General features: G+C 26.0%; 3 protein-coding genes across 3 annotated transcripts in view; 2 read left to right on the forward strand and 1 right to left on the reverse strand.

The window, feature by feature from the left end:
• The first annotated feature begins 11,555 nt into the window (after positions 1 to 11,555).
• LOC127279915 (neurofilament light polypeptide-like) lies at positions 11,556 to 12,944 on the forward strand. Its single transcript, XM_051302576.1, has 2 exons — positions 11,556 to 12,070; positions 12,232 to 12,944. The coding sequence occupies exon 2, from the start codon at positions 12,592 to 12,594 to the stop codon at positions 12,919 to 12,921; it is 330 nt and encodes a 109-aa protein (XP_051158533.1). The 5' UTR covers positions 11,556 to 12,070; positions 12,232 to 12,591; the 3' UTR covers positions 12,922 to 12,944.
• A 1,963-nt stretch (positions 12,945 to 14,907) lies between these two features.
• The window catches only part of LOC127279891 (uncharacterized), a 258,929-nt gene continuing 250,650 nt past the window's right edge, over positions 14,908 to 23,186 (reverse strand). The window contains exon 4 of the mRNA XM_051302535.1: positions 14,908 to 15,047. Within this exon, the coding sequence (XP_051158492.1) occupies positions 14,923 to 15,047 (125 nt within the window). The 3' untranslated portion in view covers positions 14,908 to 14,922. The remainder of the gene's footprint in view (positions 15,048 to 23,186) is intronic.
• On the forward strand, positions 15,055 to 17,914 carry LOC127279909 (uncharacterized). Its single transcript, XM_051302570.1, has 2 exons — positions 15,055 to 16,744; positions 17,309 to 17,914. Exons 1-2 carry the CDS (start codon positions 16,492 to 16,494, stop codon positions 17,539 to 17,541), a joined length of 486 nt encoding a protein of 161 aa, XP_051158527.1. The 5' UTR covers positions 15,055 to 16,491; the 3' UTR covers positions 17,542 to 17,914.

The following is a 23,186-nucleotide window of genomic DNA, read 5'->3' on the forward strand; positions in this document are numbered from 1 at the left end:
AAATATTTTTAATTTTAATAAAATTTTTCGAAAAAAATTAAAATAATTTTAATTAAACTAAATTCAATTTAAAATTATTACAATTCTAAATAATAACATTTCAACAATTATTTTTTAACAAATGTTAGATTCAGAAATTTTAAACAATTTTCTTTCCACTGTTTCCTACAATTATTTGTCATTTAAATATTCAAGAAATTTTTATTTAGAAAAATATAATGATAAAAATAATAATTATTATCATTAATATAAAAGTGATTTTTTTAATAAAATTTTTTTATCAATTTCTATTTTACCATTGGTATAAATATACTAAGTTTGTTTTGCAATATAAGTAAATGCATTTTTATTTGAACAATTTAAAAAACCTTTTTTTAATAATAATAACAATTTTTATAAAATCTAATCTCGATTAATTTAATAATAACTGAAAATAGAAAAGGTAAAACAAAATTTTGCATTCTAATTTTTAAAAATGATAAAATTGTCAAAAGAGAAGAATCACGTGCTGCCATCTATCGTGTTTGGCGCGCGGCAATTTCACTAACGATAAAGTAGCATTCTATCTTATAACACAAACATTAAAGTGACAGGTGAGCACCTTTCGACTTTTATTATTAATAATTAATTAACTAAAGCTTAATTTAAACAAACTATTGCATGAATAAACTCATAAATCATTCATTTATTCATTCCAATAGTTTTTTCCAGCAATTTTCACGTTTTTCGCTACTTTTTTCACTGGTAACTGAAACCCAACTGAATCCCAACCGAATTCGGTTGCGATTCGGTTTTCACAACCCGCCAGGGTTAGCTATTAAAACAGGCATTTTCTCGGATAAATGGAAGGAGACTAAAGTTGTTCTTGTACACAAAAGCGGTGATAATAATGATGTGATGAACTACCGTCCTATAGCAATAATTTCTAACTTTGCAAAATTTTTTGAGTTCTCTATCAAGAATCAATTAAACAATTCTCTCGCCTCATTTGTTGTGGAGGAGCAACATGGTTGCATAAAGAAGAAATCTCCAATAACGAATCGTGTTTCTTTCTTCATTTTGTCAACTGTGCCCTACAAAAAGGTTTCCAGGTGGACGTTGTATATACTAATATTGCCAAGACTTTCGACTATCGATCACTCGATTATTGCAGACAAATTAAATAATACAGATATCTCTCCTAGTCTACAATCTTTTCTTTTAAATTACCTTAACAATAGACAACACCGAGTTGTGGTTGGAGAACATTGCTCAAAAAAATTCATACCTGTACGAGGTGTTCCACAAAGCTCCACTTTTGGATCTCCCCTTTTTACTATCTATATGAATGAGTAGATATGTAAGGGGGCTTCTGGATAAAGCGTTGACTTTAGCTATATCCAGAAGCCCCCTTACATATCTTTGATTGCGCAATATTATTTAAGTTAGGAATGTTGAATGTTTTTTTTATTTTAGCATTTTGTCATTTAAAACTTTCTATGGAATTTTTCTTGCGATCAGAGTGCATCCGATTTAAAGAGGATAGATAAAACAGTGTTGAATATGCATAATATGAGTGCATTTATTATAAGAAATATGCAATGTAAAAGATAAAATGTTAGGTCAATTTGCAGTAAATGTATCATTTTTAATTGATTATAAGACAAATGTTTTGTCTTGTAATAATACATTATATATATACATATAATGTAATGTATATGCCGGTAGCGTATGTCATATGGAACTTGTTTTCAATATATCGCGTGCCACATGTTTATTTTTTTCTTATCAGACTATGAGAAGCCTGTCGCATGGTTTGAAATTTGAAATGCCGCGTGGCGTTATGTGCGGTGTAAAATTTGAAGACGGTAATGGAATTTATTGATGCAAAGAAAGGTATGTGATATATATATTTTTAACAATAAATTTTTCCAGGCAACTATTTTTTTATCAGCAACGTGAAGGGCAGTATAAAAAGAAATTGTTTATTGTTCTTTGCAGTCATTTTTCATCGAAGCTCTGTATGAGATTGTATAATACATTACCATTTAAAAAGTGGTTGTTAATAGTTACAAGTGTCTCTTGTTTTATTTAAAAAAGATGAATTCTAATTGCCAAAAAATGATTAAAATTATGGAAAGTGCTCTGGAGACTGTAAATACAATTCAAAATAATAACAAATTTTTAAATGAAATTGAAAAGTGGATAAAACTGGGTTCACAAAATATTCTTGTTTTAAATAAACTTTTAAGAGTAAAGAAGGACCTAACAGTAGGTGATAAAAATAAGATAATAGCCACTCTAGGAATTTTGAAAACATTAAATCAAAAATTAAAGCAAATAAAAAAAGAAGGTAAAGGTATTGAAATAAATAAAAATAAAAAATCTACCAGAATTAAATGGGAAGACTTAGAATCAGCGTTTGAAAAAAGAGTGAGAACGGGAGTTATTATTAATTTAAAACATAAAGATTTATTTGAATTTTTAGAGGATTCACGATCTTTAATTAAATATCGTTTAAAAAATGCATTGAAAAAAAACAATGGCTTGAAAGTAAATTTTATATTTACAGCTAATTTTACAACCGCGAGCGATGGTGAAATTATTGAAGAAAAAAAACTTTTTAACACAAAAAATGAAATTATTCTTCATTCTTCAGACATTGAATTGTTCTTTGATAATACAATTGAATATATTTCACAAAAAGTTGAAGATTTTAATGCAAAAGAATCAGGGTGGTCTTTGAAAGAAATTATAAATTTAATAGTAAATATTAACAGATATGCACCTTTACAAGGTGGATTCAGTACTTTTACAGAATTACCAAAATTTATAAGAAATAAGAAAGCTGTTGTTAATATTAAAAATAGAGATAATTTTTGCTTTCTTTGGTCAATAATATCAGCTTTATATCCTGTTGACAATAATTCAAACCTTACCAGTTCTTATCCTGATTTTAAAGGTTTATTAAAATACGAAGGCATTAATTTTCCTATTGCTTTGTCAGATATACCAAAATTTGAAAAAATGAATAGTTTAAGAATAAACATTTATGGATTGGATAGTATTAAAAGCAACAAACAAGAAATAGTTCCTTTATATATAAGTAAACAGTTTTCTGAAAAACCGACTATTCACTTATTGATGATTAATAATTTAGATGCTGTTTTTGATAATAGTGATGAAAATGGGACAAATTTTTATCATTTTACATGGATTCGTAACTTGTCACGGTTGGTTAAATCACAAATGACAAAAAGTAAATGTCAAATTTGGATTTGTGATAGATGCTTATGTCATTTTAAATATGAATATTCACTAGAAAGGCATAAAATTGATTGTACCAAATTAAACACATGTAGAGTAATTTTACCAAATGAAAACGACAACATTTTAAAATTTAAAAATTTTAGATTTAAAGAAAAAGTTCCATTTGTTGTGTATGCTGACACTGAAAGCATTTTAGAACCTATTAATGATAATAAAATAGTTTCAGGTGCATATAATAAACATGTTTCACATAGTGTTGCATTCTATTTAAAATGTGAGTTTGATGACACAATTTCAATATTTGAAAGTTACAGAGGAAATGATTGCATTACCTGGTTTATGAATAAATTGAAAGATATCGCAAATTCTGTTGACTTTTATCTAAAAAAAATAGTTCCAATGGAACCTTTAACTTTTCAACAAGAATTAGAATTTCATACTTCGGAAAATTGTTACATTTGCGAAAAATCATTTGAAATTAATGATATTAGATGTCGAGATCACAATCATTTCACAGGAAAATACAGGGGTGCTGCCCATCAGGGATGTAATATAAATTACAAAAGTTCGCATGTAATTCCAGTAATTTTTCACAATTTATCAGGGTATGATGCTCATTTTTTTATAAAAGAATTATGTACGAGTTTCAAAGGTTATGTTAAGCTTTTACCTATAAATAAAGAAAAATATATATCTTTTACCAAATATGTAGATGGAAAAAATGTGTGCTTTAGATTTTTAGATTCTTTCAGATTTATGCCCAGTAGTTTGGATAAATTGGCAAATTTTCTTAAAAATGATGAAAAGAAAATCACAGAAAAATATTGTAACAATATTAATGAATTTAATTTATTAACAAGAAAAGGTGTTTTCCCATACGAATATATTAATAATTGGGAAAAATTACAGGAAAATCAATTACCACAAAAAGAATCATTTTATTCTAAATTAAATGATTCATATATTTCAGAAGATGATTATCTACATGCTTGTAAAGTTTGGACCACCTTTAATTTAAAAAGTTTGGGTGATTATTCAGACTTGTATTTAAAAACAGATGTCTTACTTTTAGCTGACATATTTGAAAATTTTCGAAAAACTTGTTTATCTGCTTATAATTTAGACCCTTTACATTATTATACTGCACCTGGGCTTGCATTTGATGCAATGTTCAAATTAACAAAAATAGAATTAGAATTATTAACTGATATAGATATGGTGCTTTTTTTGGAAAAGGGCATCAGGGGTGGAGTTTCTCAATGTTCAAACAGATATGCAAAAGCAAATAACAGATTTATGGAAACAGATTTTAACAAAAATCTTGAAGAATCATATATTATGTACTTTGATGTAAATAATTTATACGGTGCAGGAATGAGTGAATTTCTACCGCTTTCAGATTTTCAATGGGAAACAAATTTAATAAACTTTGATGTATTAGTCTAAGATCCCACTGCAAGATTTCTACACTCATCTCTTTTATGGATGAAATTGATTCGAAATGAAAGATTTTTTTATCCTGTTTCCGAAACGCATAGGGTGCCTAACCTTTTATGGTCCATTTTTTTGATACAATAAAAATTTCTGTAAAAATTTGTTGAAATGTTTCACTCATAAGTTTTATGGATGAAACTTGTATTAATGGAAAGAACATGAAAAAAATAAGAAATAAATGATAGGTTGCCTCATTTCCAATGGTCTCGTTTCCTGGCAGCCACTTAAAAAATTCCCACTTTCTGTTGAAATATTTCATTTATAACTTTTATGAAAAAATCCACCACCAATGTAAAGATTGATCATTTTTCTACACGATAAGAGTAGGTTGCCTAAAAGAATATGGTCCAGAAAATTAGTTGCCACATATTAAAAATTAAAAAATTTATTTGAATGGTGAGAAAAACCGCGCAACTAGATGACACGAACGCTGTTGTTTTGTTTCTTTGACGTATATAAATAATAAAATAATTCGTTGACAATTCATGAAATGATTACCGAAAATATTAATCAGCAATTACCACTTTTAAATAAAATTTAATAATTATAAATTTAATATGTCTTTGCATTTAGTAATATGCAAGACTTTCTAAAATAATTACAAACGACAATATATGGATTTTATTATCGCAATTTAATATGATTCTTTAATTATAAACAGTTTTGCTTTTTTTATTATTGAAAAACAATTTGTTTTTTATTTGAGTATTATATACGTTCATTTTGCATTATTCATTATCTTCTGACAAATTTTTAATATCAAATAACCTCTACGTATCAACAATTTATGATACGTTCGTCTTTTGTCACCTGTTTTACGTATATATTTTGCGCAATTTCTTCTCAACTTTCGAATAAATTTTTCAATTTTAATATGTGGCAACTAATTTTCTGGACCATATTCTTTTAGGCAACCTACTCTTATCGTGTAGAAAAATGATCAATCTTTACATTGGTGGTGGATTTTTTCATAAAAGTTATGAATGAAATATTTCAACAGAAAGTGGGAAATTTTCAAGTGGCTGCCAGGAAACGAGACCATTGGAAATGAGGCAACCTATCATTTATTTATTATTTTTTTCATGTTCTTTCCATTAATACAAGTTTCATCCATAAAACTTATGAGTGAAACATTTCAACAAATTTTCACAGAAATTTTTATTGTATCAAAAAAATGGACCATAAAAGGTTAGGCACCCTATGCGTTTCGGAAACAGGATAAAAAAATCTTTCATTTCAAATCAATTTCATCCATAAAAGAGATGAGTGTAGAAATCTTGCAGTGGGATCTCCTACTATATCTGAAATTGCGGATGATGCTGCTTATGGTTATATTTTAGAAGTAGACCTAGATTAGCCGGAAAATTTGCATGATTTACACAAAGATTTGCCTTTATGTCCAGAACATTTTGTGCCTCCAAATACTGACATCAAATTACCAAAATTGATAACTAATTTACATCCTAAAGAAAAATATGTTATCCATTACAAAAATCTTAAATATTATATACGATTAGGAATGAAATTAAAAAAAATTCATAGAATATTAAAATTTAAGCAATCACAATGGTTGAGACAGTATATTGATTTGAATACAGAATTGAGAAAGAAATCTACTAATGTATTTGAAATAAAAACACAACATTTAATAAAAAGTAAAAAGCATGATGTATATCCTCTGAAACAAAAAAAAAGTTTTAAGCTGGCATGATGATAAAAGACTGTTATTACCTAAAAATACAGATACACTACCTTGGGGTTTCAAAAAACATTAAAAAATTTTAATTTAAAGAAAGAAATTCATGATATACAGCTATCTTTGTTTCTCAATATAAAAAAGAAACACCCCATCAAAGCGAGAATCATATCACACTCTACCTTCTTGTTTCAATTTACCAGCCCCAGACAGCACCGTTTTTCGCAGGGAGTTCGCGGGGAGTTCCCCGTGTTAAGTTCGGAAACTAAGTTGGGGAGCTTCAGGGGAAGTTCAGGCGAGCTCTATATGTCCTCGGTTTTATAACTCGCGGTGCGAAGTTCAGGATAGTTATCCGATTAAGTTTGCCGAAAAATTGTGGATAAAAGTTTAGGAAATATTAAATTTTGAGTTTTACAGAAATTTGCTTTGTGAATTTCTTTAAAACTATCTCCGGAAAGTACTCTAAAGATATATAGACAAATTTCCTGTAAAATTAAAATGCAAGTTTTCAGTGAATTTTATAAGGTAAGTTTATTATAAATGTTTTATAATATTTATTAAATAAAAGTAAAATTAAAAAAATTTATTTTTCCCTTATTGCGCTTTCTTTTATTTTTCCCCAACATTAACGGCGCAATTTTCGGAAATAAATTTGGAGGAGCTGGGGATTGAACCCGGACGCGCAACACAACAGCCAAGAACCCTAACCACTAACCTAACCAACGACCTGAAGGTGGGTAACTTTCGGGTCTTTATAAGCTGCAAGCCTTGTCGTCATCAGTTGACACGAATGGCGGGAAAATTTAAAAATGTTTTCAACGAAAGATTTTTAAATTCTATTATTAAATTAGTGTCATAATTAAAAGGGCATTGAAATAATATTGCAATGTTAATATTAATATTCTTTGTGAAAGTAGCAGCTATATAAAACGATTTAAGGTAATTCTTTAAAAATGAAATTTATTAAATACTGAATCTCGTTATAAAAAATTCTGGACTTGTCAAATTTTTATTAAATTATTATTCAATTAAAAGTAACATAATTAGAAAAACTTTTTGAACATTTATCAACGTATGTTTATGGCTTTTATCATTAATTAATTAATTAAATTTACCGAGATGTATGGTGGACATTTAAATCGTCAATTTGTAATTTGACAAATTAATTTAAAAATTAAAGTATCTGCATTTTATAATAAATATTTATAATTATTTGTCAATAATAATATAAATTATTTATAATAATTGTAAATAAATTTCTTGCATTCTTTAAATCAAAATTTTTTATACAACGCAATGTTTTTTCATATTTTTTATAATAAAAAAACATATCTGTATTAAAACACAAAACACACTGTAACAAGTCGTATAATATATATAGTAATTTAAAAAAAATTTATGTATTTACAAAAATTGATTCAAAATTTAAATAAAAAAGGAAGGATTTTTTTATTGTACCAACATCAATTTAATTATAGGAGGATTTAACTCATCCAGTCACTTTTATTAGATTTAAAAACAAGTTGTAAATTCAGATGTTCATTACATGAACATTTTGCTTCCTCTTTACGATCAGCAAAAAAATTTGCTTCCTCGTGGAGAAAGCAAAATTTTATTGCCAAAATGTTAATTTTTTAACTTTCATTAATTCTTTAAATTTACTTCAAATGTATACTTTATATATATCGATCGATTCGTCTTGACGTAAGGAATACAATTATTTCATATATAAACTTCAATTTAAAAAATCACAAAATTTTATAGCCTAAATGTGAAATTTTGATTTTTTTACTTTCATTAATTCTTTAAATTTACCTTAAATGTATACTTTATATATATCGATCGATTCGTCTTGACGTAAGGAAAACGATTTTATTATATATAACCTTAAATTTTTCTATTAAAAAATTTTTTCGATTAAAAACGAATTTTTGGAAAAAAGACAATAAAATTTTTTTTTTGGGATATTTTTCAAAATCCTTTGGTCAGATTTGAGATATTAATATGATAAATGAGCCTACCAAATTTTATCTAAATCCATTAAAACCTGTTAAAGTTATCTTCTAAACAAAAAAGGGATCCACACACACACATACATACATCCGGACAATTGATCAGGATCTCATATAACATGTTTCTATAAAGAAAAACATTTGTTTCCGCCACTTTGAAAAGTTTTATAAATGAAAGGACTACAAAGCTTCCTCCACGAGGAAGCAAAAAGTATTAAAATCTAGTTTTGTGAGATAATTGTTTTTTCAAATAACTGTGAACCGTTTTGGAAATACAATTGTTTTTACAATTTTCTAAAAGTCTTAAATAAAAATTATGTCTTTATCGAATTTTGAAAAAAGACAAGTTTTTCACGTAACCGTCTTAAAATCCAGCAATAAAGCTTTTTCCTGTTTTTCCCTGGTCAATTCACAACATTGCTCAATAGGTAAATATTTATTAAATAATAATATATTAAATATTAATACTTAAATAATATTAAATAGTTAAAAATATAAATGAAATAATCGTAGCTAATTACGATTTTTAATTAATTTATAGATATAAAAATTAATAATAAGTTTCTTTATTATAAAAAATATGAAAAAACATTGCGTTGTATAAAAAATTTTGATTTAAAGAATGCAAGAAATTTATTTACAATTATTATAAATAATTTATATTATTATTGACAAATAATTATAAATATTTATTATAAAATGCAGATACTTTAATTTTTAAATTAATTTATCAAATTACAAATTGACGATTTAAATGTCCACCATACCGTAAAATGGGGTAAAGTCGGCGTTTGGGGGTAAAGTCGGCCGGCGCTTTAAATCATTTTAAAGTTTAACTATTACTTTTTTCCAGAAGAAATCCGAGTTTTATTAAAAATGTAGTTAGAATTAATGTAAATTAATAAATGAAATACAATATTTAAGTGTTAAAAGCGCCGGCCGACTTTACCCGCAAACGCCGACTTTACCCCATTTTACGGTACATCTCGGTAAATTTAATTAATTAATTAATGATAAAAGCCATAAACATACGTTGATAAATGTTCAAAAAGTTTTTCTAATTATGTTACTTTTAATTGAATAATAATTTAATAAAAATTTGACAAGTCCAGAATTTTTTATAACGAGATTCAGTATTTAATAAATTTCATTTTTAAAGAATTACCTTAAATCGTTTTATATAGCTGCTACTTTCACAAAGAATATTAATATTAACATTGCAATATTATTTCAATGCCCTTTTAATTATGACACTAATTTAATAATAGAATTTAAAAATCTTTCGTTGAAAACATTTTTAAATTTTCCCGCCATTCGTGTCAACTGATGACGACAAGGCTTGCAGCTTATAAAGACCCGAAAGTTACCCACCTTCAGGTCGTTGGTTAGGTTAGTGGTTAGGGTTCTTGGCTGTTGTGTTGCGCGTCCGGGTTCAATCCCCAGCTCCTCCAAATTTATTTCCGAAAATTGCGCCGTTAATGTTGGGGAAAAATAAAAGAAAGCGCAATAAGGGAAAAATAAATTTTTTTAATTTTACTTTTATTTAATAAATATTATAAAACATTTATAATAAACTTACCTTATAAAATTCACTGAAAACTTGCATTTTAATTTTACAGGAAATTTGTCTATATATCTTTAGAGTACTTTCCGGAGATAGTTTTAAAGAAATTCACAAAGCAAATTTCTGTAAAACTCAAAATTTAATATTTCCTAAACTTTTATCCACAATTTTTCGGCAAACTTAATCGGATAACTATCCTGAACTTCGCACCGCGAGTTATAAAACCGAGGACATATAGAGCTCGCCTGAACTTCCCCTGAAGCTCCCCAACTTAGTTTCCGAACTTAACACGGGGAACTCCCCGCGAACTCCCTGCGAAAAACGGTGCTGTCTGGGGCTTATCTTTGTCTCAAGTTTTATAAACAATTTGGCTTGGGTATAAAAAGAAGGCTGATGCAAGGGAGCTTCATTATACAAGTGACAACCACATAAATTAAATCACATAAAGTGCATTCAAGTTGAGTGAACTAAACATATTGTGCTTTTGTGATTTTTTCTAGTGCCTTTTTCGCAAATTGTAAGCAAAATTTCAAATTAATTTGAATTTATTATTTAATTTTAACAGTAAAATTTATTTTATTTAACAGAATTTTTCATACATTAATTTAATAATTTATTTTATTTTACAAATTAAAACCTCATTTAAAATTTTTATTTTAAATTTATTTATTAATCAAATATTTTAATCGTTTTATTAAAGTAATTTTAATAAATTATTTAATTCTTTCACAAATTTTAATAAATTTCTTCATAATTAAATAAATTTTATGTATTATTTTTTATTTATTTGATTTTTTAAATATAAGTTTCTTAATTTTTTATTTAATTGACTTCAATTGATTTAACAATTTCATTTTATTAACTTTATATTTATTGGTTTTCATTAAATTTTTAAATATTTTAACTAGAGTTTTTAATTTATTTGTTGGATTTTATTAATTTTTTAATTAACTTTTAATTTGTTTATTTGAATTATTCATTTAAAGAACATTTATATTCAAAATTTTTATAATGAATTTTAAAAATTAAAGCTTATTTAAGGCTTAAAATTTTTGTTATATTTAATTTACAGAAATAAAAAAAATGTCGTACAGAAGGGTATCAATTAGAATTACTGCTCCTTCAGCTTGGCTTCATTCATGTGTAAATCATCAAACTTTTAAGAAATTGTGCATAATTCCATTAGCAATGCGAGCGAAAGACATAATAACCGGAACTTTAATTCCTGATGGAAAGACGACATTATTATTTAAGGGGGGGGGGTATAGTTAATTCGGTGAAAATAATGCATACTTTTAAGAATTTTTTTTGGCGATACAAAGAAAGTTAATATATTTATTAAATTTTTATATAATAGTACAACATTTGAACAGTATTTCACCAAATTTTCATTGCAAAATATTGCGAATTGAGCGAGTAAGAGCAAATCTCCTCAGGCGCTTGCAAAGAAAGTTATTTTACGGTGTACACTCTAACTCGCAACAGAATCATCTAAAACAAAAAAACCAAGATGCATTAGTCAAAGGAGATGTTTCTCGAGGTAACCCTGGGAGCTTTTTTTGTTTTTTAAAAAATTACTCATTTTACAATAACAAATTCGTCGATTTTTTATAGAAAAAATCGGTTTTTTGGCTTTTATGTGTTACGAAAAATCGAAAAATGAAAAAAAAATCCTCCCAGCGTTACCTCGAGAAACATCTCCTTTGACTAATGCATCTTGGTTTTTTTGTTTTAGATGATTCTGTTGCGAGTTAGAGTGTACACCGTAAAATAACTTTTTTTGCAAGCGCCTGAGGAGATTTGCTCTTACTCGCTCAATTCGCAATATTTTGCAATGAAAATTTGGTGAAATACTTTTCAAATGTTGTACTATTATATAAAAATTTAATAAATATATTAACTTTCTTTGTATCGCCAAAAAAAATTCTTAAAAGTATGCATTATTTTCACCGAATTAACTATACCCCCCCCCTTAAAGGAATTAAAGCCGAAATTATAAAAACACGGCAGGGATATTTTATCAAGAGACGTGGATTTACAGTCGAAGATATATTAGTAAGTAAAGTTATTTAAAAAAGTAAAATAAATAAATAATAAAATAAAATAATTAAATAATAAAAAGTTACAACTATAACATTTTTTAAATAAATTAATTGAAAATATATAAATAATTATTTTTGATTCTATTTTAATATTAAATAATATTTTTTTTACAGAGTGGTGACTTTTACTCGTCTTTTGAAATGTCAGTAGACATTCCTTCAGAATGAATGACAGAAGACATTGATATTTCAAAATTAAGGGACACTCTGATGATAACAATAGCTGTCCATAACTATGGTTGTTTTTGTAATAAAAAGGATGATGATAACGTTTACTTGCGTTATAATAATTCAATAGTTGAAGTTAAAAAAACAGGACCTTAATCGTTTCATTTAGAAAAAAAACCTTATTTAGAAGTTCCTGCTCATTTTTCACCACAAAATTTGGACGATGGATTAAATGATTTCGATTGCAATAATTTAGAAATTCAAATTGAAGAATGTCACTTAGCGGAATATGAAGAACAAGATGTCATGCAAGCTGAAAAAGAAAATAATAATTTAATTTGGGAACTAGAAAGCAGCTTAAATAATTATGCAGAGTCCGAATGCGAGGAACCTATGGACGTTAAAAAAACAGAAGATGGCGAGGAGGACGAAGGCATTGATGTGGTAGAAGGTGTGGAGGATGGCGAGAGAGAACCAGCTGCTTCTAATACAGGAGAGCAACCGATGGAAGTAGAAGAGGCGGGAGAAGGGAAGGGGACTCAAGGCATTGACGATGGTGATACAGTAGAAGGCGTAGGTGAGCAACGTATGCCTGAAGAGGGGAGAGGAGAAGAAGAAAAGGAGAATAAAGAATGAATGAAATAATATTTAGAAGTCAATGGACGTTTACACTCTATTATATGTATAAAATTATATATTACTTATTATTTCTTCTTTTTCTTATACACATTATACACATTCTTATACAAAATTCTTACACATATTTTTTATATTTGTACAGAACATATAAAATAAAATACAAAAATATTTTATTCCTGTGTGTTTAATTATAAATAAAAATAATTTTTTATAGACTACAGTTTTAATAATAAGCAATTTATTTAAAATATTTCTTTTTTTCCTATTGAGAAACTATTTCATTAATTATTACAAAACGAATTAAAAAATTAATTTAATTATTTTTTAAATAAAATTTATGCTTACTTTACTATATTTTTAAAAAAAAAATTTTAAAAATAATAATTCATATTAATAATTTATTAAATTATATGTTATAAAAATAACTTTATAAAAAAAATTTGGATATCCGTGTAAAATAAAATTAAAAACTTGCAAGTTTGATTTATCTTTTTATTTTTCTTCATTTTACGTACAATTATAATTAAAATTACTGTTTTTATTAATAAAATAATAATAACATTTTTTCTTACTAATTAAATATAAAATCAGAATAAAAAATTATTAGAAGATATTATAAAGCAAACTAATTGTATGTGATATACATATATGTCTTATAAGTATACACGACCTACGACAAATTTTACACAAGGTCGAGTGCGACTTAATACGTAAACATCAAATTAAATTCATTCACATAACGTAGTATTGAATTAGTTACATATGAAGAGTACTTTTTGATCTTTCTTTTCATTTTAACAAGTATTTTTAATATAATTAATTAATTTTTTTAATTTAATTAAAAATTACAATTATTTAAAAAATTAATTAATTTGAAATTATAAAAGAATTTCTTCTATTTTTTATTCATAATAAAATTACAGTAATAATTAAAATTACAATTGTTTAAAAATTTAATTAATTATTTAATTTAACAAAATTATATAATCTTTTTTACAATACCACTTAATGGTTTATACTCAACGATGCGATCATGCAAAATTAAACAATATGCTGAAGTGTTGCCTTGAAAGTTTTCTCTTAACTCAATTTCTAAACGAATATCAACTGGACCACTTTTTAACGATTCATTTTGTTTAGAACAATCAATTACAACTAAGGGGGCAAATTGCAAAAATTCCTTTTTTGTTAAAAGTGGCTGAGATTCTTTGCCATAGTATACAGCTTGGAAGGGGCGCATGAATATCACATAATGATCATTTGATAGAATTATCAATATTTCGGAATTCTTTGTTTAGAATTGACATTTACCAGAAATCAATTAATTCTAATTACATTTTAGATAAAATTTGATGCCAATGAAAACTTATTTGGATGAGTAATAATGTTGTAGAATTATCTCTTGATCGAATTAATATTTATTTGAAAGATAATATAATATCATTTTCAAACCGCGAACTTGTAGTTAATTGAATTTCAATTATTGCGAATTTTGAGAGAACAGAGATTATGGATAAAAGAATATTCATGTGTAGAAATGTTTGTGCACTTAATTATGATTTAGAGGAATTTGTAGGATTTAGAATATTCTGATAAGAGCATATCTATTTAACATGATATCCAATTGTCAAAATTTTAATACAATTACTTATTATTTAAAAGAATTTTAATTCAACCGAAATTCCATTAAATTGATTTCATATGTAGCAAAAAAAATAATTAATACAAATTTTTGTTAGTAGAAAGTGTATTTTAGTGAATTTTCATTTGATTATATTTTTGGGAGACATAATTTTAAATGACAGTAAGTTGCTTACAATCAAATTTTTGTGTACCCGACTTTGAATTTATTAAAAGTTTTATTCATAATAATTATTAATTGAAATAATATTATTTTCTCAACATAAAGATTAAAAGAATGAAAAAGATAATAAAATGTTATGAGAAAGAAATTTTATTTAAAAAAAAGGATGTTCAATATAATTGTTGGTTAACCCATTAAGGACCAAATGTACACGATTTGTTCTTGAAGTTTGACTCCTGTTCTTTGTGATAAAAATAAAGAGAAAAATTTTGCAATGCCCATTGCTGATAGTTTAAGAATCGCTCTTTCCAAATCCGCACTGAAAATTAATGTATGTTTATAAATAAACAAATGGCAAGCAATTTTTCAATAAAAAACACGATTTTTTTAGTTTTATTTTTGATTTATGAATTTTTTTGGGCACTTTACCGAAAAAGAATATGTTTTATTGATACATATATCGTGGCATGGATAGTCAAGCTTCAAGGTAAGAGTATTTTTGAAATTTTATTTCAAAATGGCGACTAAAGTAGATTTTTTATTGCAAATTCTTAGTAGGGTGTACAAAATTCTGAGAACGTGAAGATATTTTATAAATCTTACAATATATGAGTTTTTGGGGTCGCTGATTACAAATCCGGTGTCAGTTTTCCAAATTCAAAATGGCGGATCCAATATGGCATAATTAAATTTTTTCAGAATAAAATCGATGTGCATTGTACCCTTTTCTATTAATCCTAAAAATTTTAGCCCAAAATATTTTTTCATTTTAGAGAAAGTTTTGGTTTTCGCAAAACACATTTTCCCATTCTAGGTAACGTTGGAGTTTCTTAAATGCCGTTAAACAAATGTATCTTCATACTCATTCATACTCATCAATTTTTTTAATGATGGTTTCTTATAGTTTAAGGTCCTAAAAATACAATGCAACTAGTCCTCTAGGACATCAGCAAGTCGTTTAAATTAAATTTTAAAATTTCATATTTTTACTTTTGCAAAACAAATTATTTATAACAATAAGACTGATGTTCAAAAAATTATTTAACCATAAAAATCGTATTCAGCATAAAAAATACATAAGAAACACTTATCTAGGTCCTTTGAAATATTAAATGTTTCAAGAAATATATTTTAATTAGTAGTAAGACTTAAAACGCGTTTTTCTCGAAAAGTTGATTTTGGTCGATAACACCGTTTTCTCAGACCCGGTCACATATATTCATACTTTTTTTCAAATGACCTGAAAGAATAAAAATTTGTTTACAATAAAAAAAAATAATAATAAATGAAAATATTAATTTTTAATAAACTTTATTAAAAATTATTATTTTTAAAATATAAATTTAAAAAAAATGTCGTTAATATTTATCGAAAATCGAATCGAAATAATCGAAAGAAACTGAAACTTTTTATTCTCTTAACAGAATTTGTAAAATTTAATAATTATCAAATTACACACCTCTGAAAATAAGTCTGCATTTAAAAACCAATTAAGAAAATACAAACAATAATAAAAAATTAACAATGAACAATCTTTTTTATGTTAAGTACATAAAAATTTAATCTATTTTAAGAGGTCGACTTAATCTCCTTTGATGTGGAATCGACCATGTAAAAAATTGTAAACCTATATATTCTTGTACATAGAATTAATGTGTTAATAGAAACTTTATTTGTAGGCTCTTTTAAAAAAAAAGAAAAAGTTACGACTAGATGCAGCTTTAGATCAGTTTCCAGAAAGACTTCATGCTCTTAGAGAAATTATGGCTTTACCATTGCTACCGGCAAATGAAATTGAACGAGCTTTCAATGAACTTGTAACTTCCTTATCTGCTCCTACACGACGAATTATGGGGCCTCTTCTTCGTTACTACCGGCGACAATGGTTAAGAAAAGTAACACCTCAAATTTTTAGTGTTCATAACCTTCGTAGGCGTACTAATAATAACATCGAATCATATCACAGAACATTAAAAGACCGGTTCGGATTGCATTCAAACATTTGGACTTTTAGTGGTAAGATTCTGTAATGATTTATAATTGTCAACTTTTTATTCTTAATTTATTCCACCAGAATCGCATAGATTTCAATTAAGTAGTCAGTTTATAATTATTTATTTAAACATTTTAATAACAATGAAAACCAATTTTTATTGAATTAGAATCGTACAAGTTTAGTGCGTATATGTCTAGTCGATCTGATACATATTCGCATAATATCTAATCGGTATAATGTCCAGTTAGTTTAAAGCCTAATCAGTATAATTTTCAGTCTGTCTAAAGTCTAATCGGTATAATATCGGTTTGGTAAAATGTAATGTAAAAATTTTTTAGTATTTAAAAAAAAAATCCACAAATCCGTGAATTAAATAGTATGACAATATTTATTAAGCTCGGTTATCAGAAGTACATACAAAGATAGTAACCATTTTTAGAAAAAACGATAAAATTAATACCTAAATGTAACCATAAATTGTCTACTTTGCCCATAAAATTGATTAAAAATTAAAAATCGAAGAAAATAAGAAAGTGCTATTTTCAATGAAAATAATATTATATTTAAACAATTCCTTATTGCAGATAACCTTGTAAAATATCAAGCATGCCTGGAAATTGATTTGAAGTCTCTTGAACGAGGTCACAACAGCAGACTGCCCAAAACAACGAATGTTATAAAAGACGCCCAAATTTTAGATGCCTGGAGACAACTTCACCAACCAGGAGGCCTAACAACAAAGCAGTTTTTACAAAAATGTGTAAACATCTTTATCGACCCACTTGAAGCTTATTTCAACGTAAACTTAAATGACTAAAGGATTTAAGTAAAGATAAGAAGTTTGTTTAAATGAATGTAGGGTAAATTTTATTTTTCTTAATAATTGTTTAAGATTTAAAAGCACACTCTAGAAATTTGGAATAAAGTCAAGATATTTGTTAAAATAAGATTCATCATGAGCTAAAAGTTCTGAACGTTCAAATGAACAAAAAAAATTTTTTCACTCCATAAATTATTAAAAATTATAATGAAAATGTAAAATAAAACAGTAAATTAAACAATTATTAAATAAATAACACTTTTTTAGTTATATAAAACAATATTTTGTAATACAATTCGTACTTTTAAGTTAAAAATTTCGTTCATTTGAACGTTCAAAACTTTTGGCTCATAATTCATCGGCATGGTAGAGAAACATTTGGACTTAATTTTATTTTCTGTTTATGTATCTGTGATATTTATTTAAGTAGAATTTGTGTCATTTCTGACGTTTTATACTTTTTTAGTTTTTAAATAAATAGGAAGAGATACAAATAAAGAGTATATAAAAATAAAGGTGGCTAAGAAAATTATTTTAGTATAATTTTTTTTATTGTAAAATATTAAATTAATTAATTATTATTAGGTAATTATTTGAATATTTAAATACTATATGTACAAATGGTAAATTTCTTTTTAGTCCCGTATATTAATAAATAAATAAATAAATTACTTTTATATTTAATATAACTGTTGCAAAATAATTTTAAAAAATGATTTAAATCTTTTTTTTTAATACAATTACTAAACAAGTTGTAAATTCAGATGTTCATTACATGAACATTTTGCTTCCTCTTTACGATCAGCAAAATAATTTGCTTCCTCGTGGAGAAAGCAAAATTTTATTGCCAAAATGTGAATTTTTGATTTTTTAACTTTCATTAATTCTTTAAATTTACCTCAAATGTATACTTTATATATATCTATCGATTCATCTTGACGTAAGGAATACGATTTTATTATATATAACCTTAAATTTTTCTATTTAAAAATTTTTTCAATTAAAAAAAAATTTTTGGAAAAAAGACGATAAAATTTTTTTTTGGGGTATTTTTCAAAATCCTTTGGTCAGATTTGAGATATTAATATGATAAATGAGAGTACCAAATTTTATCTAAATCCATTAAAACCTGTTAAAGTTATCTTCTAAACAAAAAAGGGATCCACACACACACACACATACACACACACATACATACATCCGGACAATTGATCAGGATCTCATATAACATGTTTCTATAAAGAAAAAAATTTGTTTCCGCCACTTTGAAAAGTTTTATAAACTATTCCTATAAGCTATTCCTCCACGAGGAAGCAAAAAGATGCACATTTAAACAATTACGTATTAATTTAATTATTTGAGATCAAATTTGTTCCCTTATCGTAATTGAAAGATTTTTAAGATTTCCATTGGCTTCAATTACGACGGGCATAGTATCTTCAAAATACACGTAATTTTGGTCACCGAAATTGACACACCGAAACAGATACAAACGCGCGGTAATAGAAAATTACGCTATTAGTTTTAATTTCTCATATTTGTTAAAATAATTGATTTTTATAAAGTTAATTTTTTTAAATATCTAAATAACATAAGCTTTTGAGTTTAATAAGTCTTAAATTTACTTTATACAATCAAAATGTCCAATTTTCTATTTCATAGATGTTTTGACTCGAATCGCGCAGTAATTAGAGCATTTACCCTACATTAGAAAACTATCAAAGATTATTTAAATAAAATGTTAAGAAAATCTATTGTCTTTTATGAAAAATTAAAAATAACTTCAAATGAGTAATCAATTCAATTAAGAGAAAATTGAATAATTTGAAATTTTTCTTATAGAAATATTATTACAACATTGTATCTGATTTAAAACAATTACCTTTTAATGAAACAAATCTGATATTTATATTATTTATAATTCATATAAAATTAATTTAGAAAATTTAAAAGTTCGTCCCTATTTACTTCCTGTATTAATATTTTATTCTTTTCATTGAAAAAAATACATTATTGTATAATATTAGATCTATACAATTTTTTTATTCACATTTTTAATATTATTATATGTAAAATTAAACTGAATAATATTTTCACAATAATTTTTGTACAATGATTATCTTCATTTATAATAATTGGTTTGACATATTTAAAAAAAAATTAAAAACAGAAGAAAAATACATAATTCGTCAGAGTAACGGTATCTATCGTATAAAATTTAAAGGTAAAATTTCTCATATGATAAGATATATATGTTGATCGAATGTCATTTAAACTAACTAATTATAAAAGTTTTAAATCATTAAATCGTTTAGAACATTATACATTAAAAATGAAAGAAATATACAAAAGAATATTTATAAATTTCAAATTTTTCCACTTACCTTGTAATTATATATAATTTCACTATTTTGAATTTCACGCACATTTGCAATGCACTGTAGAAACTATACGTGGCGCTATCTGCATTAGCAAGCGACCAAAAACAAACTGAACATTGAGTGGAAACTCGTACCTTAAATTGAATTCTATTATTTGACATTTTGGTGAGTTAAAAATTTTATCAAATAAAAGTTCGATCATTCAAAAATTCAGTTATACAAACATTCGTTTATATTGCAATAGTGTTAAATAAGATTTAATTTAAAAAATGTTGCTCATATGATAGTTCGACGATATGAATCTTATGTCAAATATAAAGTAATTTAAGCAAAAATCTATTCACATGTTAGTTAGGTTATTAAAAAATTAAACTAAATGAGAATTTGAATAAATAAACTTTTCATTAAATATTACATATATAACATAAAATTTGTACTTAAAACAAATTGTGTTAACCAACAATTATATTGAACATACTTTGTTTTAAATAAAATTTCTTTCTCATAACATTTTATTATCTTTTTCATTCTTTTAATCTTTATGTTGAGAAAATAATATTAATTCAATTAATAATTATTATGAATAAAACTTTTAATAAATTCAAAGTCGGGTACACAAAAATTTGATTGTAAGCAGCTTACTGTCGTTTAAAATTATGTCTCCCAAAAATATAATCAAATGAAAATTCACTAAAATACACTTTCTACTAACAAAAATTTGTATTAATTATTTTTTTTGCTACATATGAAAACTATTTAATGGAATTTTGGTTGAATTAAAATTCTTTTAAATAATAAGTAATTGTATTAAAATTTTGACAATTGGATATCATGTTAAATAGATATGCTCTTATCAGAATATTCTAAATCCTACAAATTCCTCTAAATCATAATTAAGTGCACAAACATTTCTACACATGAATATTCTTTTATCCATAATCTCTGTTCTCTCAAAATTCGCAATAATTGAAATTCAATTAACTACAAGTTCGCGGTTTGAAAATGATATTATATTATCTTTCAAATAAATATTAATTCGATCAAGAGATAATTCTACAACATTATTAATCATCCAAATAAGTTTTCATTGGCATCAAATTTTATCTAAAATGTAATTAGAATTAATTGATTTCTGGTAAATGTCAATTCTAAACAAAGAATTCCGAAATATTGATAATTCTATCAAATGATCATTATGTGATATTCATGCGCCCCGCTTGGAAATTCGTATACATTTCATAAAGCATAGAATATTGATTTCTATTAAGATTAAGATTTATATTACCATATGGATAACTTTCTGAATTTAAAAATAATTTTACATCTGATATTTGACAATGGTCAAAGTAACTTGAATTTAATAGAGTATTATTTTTCCTGTTTTTCTGAAATCCTAATATAATGAATCTAGGTTTTTCTAACTGTGTTGAAGTTTTTATACTCCAGATATGCTTCTGAGTCAATGGTAGTAAAGGATACTCATATAATTCCCAAGTTCTAAAACTAATTCGAATAGATGGATCCTTTTCAATATACTTTAATAATTTATATTTTCGAGCATCAGACAATTTGATATAAGGCAACAACCATTCAATTTTTTCAATAATTATATTGAATTCTTCAACAGGTGCAACTTGAAAAACTGCATTTGAGTCAATTCTCGATCTTATAATAATTAGCTCATGTTTAGCGTTAACAATAATTTTTTGATAATCTTCCGCAAAACCGAAAAGCATATTTAATGGTACGCAAATATCAAAGTAACCTTGCGCATTAGTCAATGTGCTATTATCATTATTAAATTCCAACCAACCAACATTTTCAAGAAATTTGCTTTGACTAACATCAAATGAAACGTAATTTTTCATTAAACTTGTAAAACCTACATTTTTATTTTTATCAATCTCTACACCATTAAGTTCATATTTTATTTCTTCAAATAAATGACAGATCCCATTGGAAATTATAGAAGTGTTTGCTACAGCTGTTCCATCATTTCTTAAAAGTCTTCCACTTATATGAAGCGAACTTTTGCTTGGATGTAGACAATGGTCTTGATTTTGGACAGTGATTCGAATTTCGTCACTATTATTATATGTTGATGATGTATATGGTTGCTGCGCATGCACTTCGTAATGCGCAATAGACTCATCGAAAATGATTGGTTTTTCAATACTTAATATTTCCTCTTCCATAGCAAATAATAATAGTGCGATATATAAATACACATACACACGTACAGAATAACTTTAATTTACTCGTTCTCTTCTTTTTACAACCTTTAGTCCCAGATTTTTCAGGAGCTGCAGATTTTGAGGAGTTAATCTCTTCAGAATTTTCCGTTGGCTGAATTGTTTTTGACATCGCGTTTTCGTTTTATAACCGTAACCAACCTTATTTTTGTTGTTAAAAACAATACCCATCACCCAAGGGACTTGATGTGTAATCTAATTGTTATGGTTTCTCCTCGAAAATTAACCAAATGACCGTTTTGATCAACAATTCGCAATTGAATATAACCTATTGTCTTGACAGAGACTGGCAGATAAATGACGTGATTTGGTACTTCTACTATTTTATATCCTGGTGGAACAACAGGAAAAAATTGGTGAATTGTATGTACTTTTTCACCATTAATGTATGCCCCTGTAGTTATGCTGCACTCCACTCGCAAGGAATTAATTATAATTATTGATACTGGTTGATCAGATTCATGGTATTCTTGAGCACTTAATTTTCGTGAAGAAAATCCCAACCAGCTGCCAATAGAGTCGTTAGGTATGAAATTAATTTCTTTGTCACAGTAAATTATACTTTTTAAGGTATTATTGTTAGGTTTAATTTTAAAATTAATGCCTTTATCTTTTAGCATAAAACTCAAAGTTTTATCAATATCACTTATTTCATAACTTCCTGTTGGTATAGTAACTTCAATTTCACCTGCGTAAAATTTATTTTTACCAATATCAATATTAGGAATTGAATTATAAGTTAAAAATTCAACTAGACCAAGAACATAATTTTTAATAGGTGACAATTCAATCGGTGGAAAAAATTGTGATTCCAATACAGAAGAGTTTCCTGTCAAAGTTACTATAATTGAATCGTTCATGATCAATTTACATTAATAACTGACCATATAAAATAAATTTCTACGTTTTTATATGGAGTAAAAACATGTCCCGAGTATTTAATTGATTAGATAAAAATTTAAGACATAAATGTCCACAGATAAATGTGTCATAGTTTTGATATTTTTTA

This window comes from Leptopilina boulardi, unplaced genomic scaffold (genome assembly GCF_019393585.1).
Source record: "Leptopilina boulardi isolate dan_hultmark-lab unplaced genomic scaffold, ZJU_Lbou_2.1 LbouV2_224, whole genome shotgun sequence".
Classification (NCBI taxonomy): Eukaryota; Metazoa; Arthropoda; class Insecta; order Hymenoptera; family Figitidae; genus Leptopilina; species Leptopilina boulardi.

Coding starts and splice junctions, on each gene's coding strand:
- LOC127279915 (XM_051302576.1), top strand. CDS start 12,592: ATGCAAGCTGAAAAAGAAAATAATAATTTAATTTGGGAACTAGAAAGC.
- LOC127279909 (XM_051302570.1), top strand. CDS start 16,492: ATGGCTTTACCATTGCTACCGGCAAATGAAATTGAACGAGCTTTCAAT. Junction 16,745..17,308: donor AAACATTTGGACTTTTAGTG/GTAAGATTCTGT, acceptor TCCTTATTGCAG/ATAACCTTGTAAAATATCAA.